This window comes from Lepidochelys kempii, chromosome 5, assembly GCF_965140285.1.
Source record: "Lepidochelys kempii isolate rLepKem1 chromosome 5, rLepKem1.hap1, whole genome shotgun sequence".
Taxonomy (NCBI): domain Eukaryota; kingdom Metazoa; phylum Chordata; order Testudines; family Cheloniidae; genus Lepidochelys; species Lepidochelys kempii.
The window spans coordinates 46,988,058-46,994,717 of NC_136384.1; the positions used below are offsets into that span (position 1 = coordinate 46,988,058).

At 38.6% G+C, this 6,660-nt stretch overlaps 1 protein-coding gene across 1 annotated transcript; it reads right to left on the reverse strand.

Annotated features, from left to right (window-relative positions):
- Positions 1-1,044: 1,044 nt before the first annotated feature.
- Positions 1,045-4,080, reverse strand: S100Z (S100 calcium binding protein Z). Its single transcript, XM_073346201.1, is given in 3 exon segments — positions 1,045-1,739; positions 3,784-3,879; positions 3,881-4,080. Coding segments are annotated over 3 exon segments (354 nt in total). The 5' UTR covers positions 3,968-4,080; the 3' UTR covers positions 1,045-1,568.
- Positions 4,081-6,660: the final 2,580 nt, after the last annotated feature.

The window sequence follows — 6,660 nt, forward strand, 5'->3', positions numbered from 1 at the left end:
TGCCATTCAACCACAGCGAATCCTCTGTGAATGCTATAAATGTCAGTCAGAGAATCACTAACCACATTGCAAAGAGGGGCAGCACATTCAGCTCCTGCTACCACTGGACAGCCTCCAGCATTGCATGACAAGACATTTGGTGGTGACAGATTTCTTCTTCGGGGAATGACAACTGCCCCAGACATGGCAGATGATGCTCTTCTAAATTACAGAATGCTACTTTGATAAGGGCTTATGTAATTATAATGCTATATTATGTAACAAAAACCATATGAATGTTAGATTCACCATCGAAAGGCGTTTGAGGTTTGGGGAGGTAGAGATAAGTCAGTTACTCCATTATTAGGTCATGCCCAGCCAGACAATATCTGAAGTGACTTTTTTCCCCCCATACACAAAGAGCAAATCATGCAGTCTCAAGCCAGATGCCTTTTATTGTAGACTAAGGAAAACAATGAAGGAAGAAAAAGCAAATATAAAGTCATTGTGAGGGGAAAAACAGAGAGTGTCCGCCCGTGGCAAGATCCTCCCACCATAACTCCTGTAGCAGGGCTCCAAAGACTCCTCCCATTTAATGATGCAGCACAAAGAAAACAGAATCACGTGGTCTCATTTACATCTCCCCTGAAGACCCACCTCATCCATGCCTCCTATAAGTGATCAGCTGACAAAGTCCTCTATTCATTTGTTTAAATAATTTATCCTATGCATGAACTCTTTTATGCTGAGAGAAGGGGTTGAACAGAGCGGCATGAACACAATAGAAGTGAAGCTGGGAGAGGTTGGGAAGCTGAAGGAAGCCATGCATTCTATCCGACTGGATGGGAGGAAGGCATGATTGCAGCCTATCAGTGCAAGTGAAGGGAGGGCTTGAGAAATGAAAACAGAGAAGAAGGTGGCCCAAACTGAGCAGAACTGGTCCAAAAAATCATCCTTTTTGGCCTGCCAAAAAATTAGAGTTTTCAACAGGACACTTCAAAATTACATTAAAAATTCAGTTCAAAACTTCAGTTTTCATTACATTTCATTTCAAATTTTCCCATACAAAAATTGTGTCAAATGAAATTCCAACTACCCCCTCAATTTTTTTTTAAACTTTTTAAAAAATAACCCATTTTTGCAGGAAAATTTTGTGTTTGAAAAATTTCAACCAGCTCTAAATGTCAGACAGCAAACTGTAGTTTCCGGAGGAATGCATGCCAGTGGAGGGGGCAGCACTCTAGATGTGGGACAGGGCAGATGAAAAAGGGGTGAATACGGGTAGCAGGGTGAAAACTCAGAAACTCAGTCAAGTGAACTAACATATGGAGCTCTTGCATCTGGGAAGTGACAAATACATGATATAAAAAAAGCAGAAAATAAATCTTGGAAGATACTTAGGGCCAGATTCTCAGGTGGTGAAAATCAATATGGGCCCACTGAAGTCAGCAGAGTCCTGCTGTTTTACACCAACTGATGTCCTGGTCCTTACGATTTAATAACATTAACACGACATAGTTTGTAGTCACAAAATGCTGATGAGTGCTAACGAAGCATGATTCAGGTACATTTGTGTCTCAGTGGATCGTTTACTTATCATTTCCAATTTCCTTTTGCTTTAGCTGTTCCTCAAAGAAGTCATTGCATGCTACAGTCAAATCAGCAACCAGAATGACAAATTCATTAAAATCCACTTCATTGTCTTTATTGGTATCCAGATCTTTCATGATCTTATCAACCAGCTGGAGATCCTTTTGGCACTAGAAAGAAAAAAAGAAAATGAAATTTTAAAAAAAACCAAACAGATTTGTTGACCTTCAGTTTGATGTTTCTTAAATGTAGTTAGGCTTGGCAGAACTCCATTTTTATTTTTTTATAATTTGACTGATTTCAGTTTTATTTTTAAGCATTTTTCCATTTTTATCTGTTTACATTTTCTCAGTTGTGCACAATTATGTTTTTAAGCATTTTGTTCTATGTTTATCAATTTAAATGTTCACAGGTATGGGATATTATGGAGAGGGTCAGACAGAAATTATTGAATGATAGTAGATGTTAATATTCAGAGTTAAAGCTTTATAACAGTTAAAACACAAATTGTCAACATCGCATGTCAAAATATACCAAGGAAACTTCCTTAAATTAAATTCTTATAAGTTCTCAAAGAGCATTTTTCTTACTTTGCCTAGCAGTAAGATTTTTTTATTATCAATGGAAAAATAGTTTTTCTTCGGTTTGTGTGTGTATGGTGAAATTGATGATTACCAAAATGTACTGATGAAAATCTATCCTTCCAAGCCTAAATATAATCTGCCTGGACATTATTTGTATAATACAGGTATAAAGTGTGTTTCATTTTCTTGAGCATACCCACACTAAACCCACAAGCCATCCAAGAATTCCTTTTTTACATGTACTGTATCTTCAACTATTTCAATGTCTTGAATCTGCACTCAGTTTAACAAGAAAATGACTTAACTGTGGTGCACATCTTGAATGTATAGTTCTGGTATATCATAGTACAATCCAGTAATGTGCTAAAAGTTTAAGTAGTATCAATTATTTCAATCTGTTCTAAAACTTAAAAATGAAGGAGCTGTGTGAAATTTTCATTTAAAGTGTCAGCATATCAATATTAACAGTGTTAAAAGCATAGGGCCAGGTTTTCAATAGAGCTCAGCAACAAATAGGCACTTACATGAAGCAACCAGATTTGGGGAGCTGTTGAGTGAAAAGCTGGCTCATGATGTTTATTTTAAGATAGCAACTATATCAGTGTTTGGGGTGAGGGTTTTTTGGTTTTTTTTAAATGCTTTTTATAATTTCAAGACATTATTTATATAGGGCCAGATAATGCCTTCTGTTGTCACGGTTGGTAGAACCTCACTTAGCAAGTACGGGTCCTACTCAATATGAGTAAGGGCAGCAGAATCTTCCCATAATAATAAATCAATAGACAGGATTAAAAAGAAAATCCAGTCCAAGAAATTTCATAAATTGATTCAAAATAATCCTGTTGTTGTTGTTAAAGACCACAAAACGGTTAGGATTACTAAAATACAGGGAATCAATTATGTACCAGATTCCATAAGAATTTCAGTTGGAATAATTTAAGAACACAACAGATGTGCATAAATAAATTCAAATCAGCAATGACTGTGAGAGCTCTTCTCAGCAATATCTCTGTTCAGTACAGATAGGGAGCCATATTTGGAACATACAGGGTTGCCAATAAACCTGTGAAGAAACGTGTACCGTACAACTGTAAGCCTGAAGAAGCCCTTAAAGAGCATGAAACAGTCCCGATGCTGATCACAATCAGTCTGCATATGTTTGGGAGTGCACAGTCATTTCCATTCACTGCACTTAAAACTTTCTCTCGCCTCCTGAGAACTATATACCTGTATTAGATCCCAATTTTGCTGAGAGCTGGTCTACACTCAGTTCTAACTAAATTGGTTAAAATTGATTTAACGAAATCATTTTTTCTACTATTTCTAGATTGTATTTGGCACTGATGTTCAAACACACAGCTGAATAATCAGTGACTTACATAGTTTTCATCATTTGTGATGAGTGGTTCAAAGCAAAGGTGCACATTTTAATATACTCATCAAACAAGACACTTGATATTAGTGCTTTCTCTTTGGATCCACAAACACAGTTGTCATTTGATTGTATAGTTTAGATGCTGTCACATCATGGACTTGATTGTATAAGGAAATGCTCTTCCAGAATCCTTCAGTAGCTATTTCCCTCACCCACTAAACCTTAATTTAAAGAGTTGTAGAAACTGCCTCTTACTGAAAGGAAGTCAATGAGTTCACTGGTAAGGAGCTGTTTGAGTTCTCCTTTATTCAGTTTGTATTTGTCCCCTTCTTTGCCTGAGTAATGGTGAAAAAATCTTGATCAAGGTGTCCATAGCATTCTCCAGCTGTGTAGGCATATTGTGGAGTGGAACAGCTCTAGGACAGAGAACAAAAATCATTAGTACTGTACATGAATTATATAGAACTCAAGCATGTGAGCCTGGTGCAGCTGTAAAACAGAAGCTGTCATAAGTACTGAAAAACATGTATTCATTTGATCCATATAATCAAATGGTGGTTTACATTGCTAGATTATGATATTAAAACAAAACATTGTACTTCAGACATCAGAGATTAGATCTGGAAAATAAATGTGAAGGGTTAAACGAAAGCTCTACTCTGCATCCAGTATGATCAACAGGAAAACATTTGTACAGCAAGTTGAAACCACAGGCATAAAGAAAGCATATTATACCAGTGCATAATCTCCTACCTGTTCAACCAAAAGAGTATTGTCAACAGGTAATGATAGCTAACTCATACGCACATTTATACTGAAGGCTCCCCCCTTGTGCACCCATTTCCCTGATGCTCAGAGGGAAATCACCAATGATAGCAGATTTAAATGCTGGAGCATCAGCTTTCACTTTATTGGGTCCTACTGTTTTGGTTTTTTAAGTCACCTGGAATGAACAGGTGTGAGCTTCTGTCCCCAAGTGGCCTTCCGGGGGCTGGCTTCACTGAACATTCTGTAAAGAGAAGAAAAAAGAAAAGGAGTACTTGTGGCACCTTAGAGACTAACCAATTTATTTGAGCATAAGCTTTCGTGAGCTACAGCTCACTTCATCGGATGCATACTGTGGAAACTGCAGAAGACATTATATACACAGAGACCATGAAACAATACCTCCTCCCACCCCACTCTCCTGCTGGTAATAGCTTATCTAAAGTGATCACTTTCCTTACAATGTGTATGATAATCAAGTTGGGCCATTTCCAGCACAAATCCAGGTTTTCTCACCCTCCGCCCTCCCCCCACCCCCCACAAACTCACTCTCCTGCTGGTAATAGCCCATCCAAAGTGACCACTCTCTTTACAATGTGTATGATAATCAAGGTGGGCCATTTCCAGCACAAATCCAGGTTTTCTCACACACACCCCAAAAAATTATGCATCCGATGAAGTGAGCTGTAGCTCATGAAAGCTTATGCTCAAATAAATTGGTTAGTCTCTAAGGTGCCACAAGTACTCCTTTTCTTTTTGCGAATACAGACTAACACGGCTGTTACTCTGAAACCTGTAAAGAGAAGAGCAATAGTATCATTAAAACTGAAGAGGGTGGAAATACAATTAGTTGCTAGGAAGCTGAGGATTGGGAAAATAACTAAAAATAGAGATCAGGTGAAGGGGAAACATTGCTTTGCGTAAACCAAGGTAGAGCTCTTACAAAGCCATAATGAAGATAAAGATAACGGGAAAGTCAATAGCAATATCATACAGCAAAAACTGAACCTTATCAATTTTACTGACTAGATGAAAGGTTACCAAGAAAATACACACAGCGAACACTGTAGCTAATGTTCACCTAATTTCTAAAACACATGGACACAAACCTGTCTACTATAGTGATTAAGTGCTTTATCAATATCTAGACACACAGAGACAAGCATGCTTTCCTGGAATGGTCACAAAGAAAAGGTTTGTTTCTGATTCCATGGGTATTTGTTTACTATGTTTAATAATTTTTTTCACTATGAACTCGTCACAAAAAAAAAAAATCACTGAAAGCAACAAAAGTGCTGTAAATGGTGCATACAAAATATTTCTTCTTTTATTGTTTGACCTTTTAAAAATGGGCCCATGTGGAGGCCTGGAGAGCAAAATTAGAAGTGACAATGACAAAAATCAACTCAAAAATTCCCTCCAAATGAAACCACAATCTCTTTCTAATCTAATCTGTGTGCATTTCTAAAGCAGCAAACCTTAATGTCTAGGCACTTGGGGCCAGATTTGCAAAGATATTTAGGCACATCAAAGTGCAAATAAATGCCTAGAGAGATCTCCAAAAGTGCCTAGGACCCACATACTCAAATGTATTTAGGTGCCTCACTTCCACTGAAATCCCTTTAGGCACATATCTGAATATTTAGGAGTCTAAATACCTTTGTGAATCAGGCCCTTGCTTGATAAGGTCCTCATCATGGTATGTATGTACTCAGGAGAAAACCAGATCACCTCCCTTACACAAATGCCCCTGAGTACATTTATAGATGAGTCCTGCATCTGCTCCCCAGGTCAACAGACTTGTTAGATCAAAGAGGGAAGTGAAATTAAGAGTCAAGGGCCTTCCAGTGAGAATCTCCTGCTATCAGCCCTCAGAGTTTGGGAACATGTTTTATCTCCAGTTTAGGAGGAGAATCTGAGGGAACTGGGGTTATTTAGTCTGCAAAAGAGAAGAGTGAGGAGGGATTTGATAGCAGCCTTCAACTACCTGAAGGAGGGTTCCAAAGAAGATGGAGCTCGGCTGTTCTCAGTGGTGGCAGATGACATAACAAGAAGCAATCGTCTCAAGTTGCAGTGGGGGAGGTCTAGGTTGGATATTAGGAAACACTGTTTTACTAGGAGGGTGGTGAAGCACTGGAATGGGTTACCTAGGGAGGTGATGGAATCTCTATCCTTAGAGGTTTTTAAGGCCCAACTTGACAAAGCCCTGGCTGGGATGATTTAGTTGGTGTTGGTCCTGCTTTGAGCCCTCCACAGGATTGGCCCTAGCTACTTAAGAATTGACTTTCCCTCTTTGACCAGGACCTCCTATGACAGCTATGTTCCAGTGGACCCCTGACACTGCTGCATATCAGCGGTGAGGGGGTA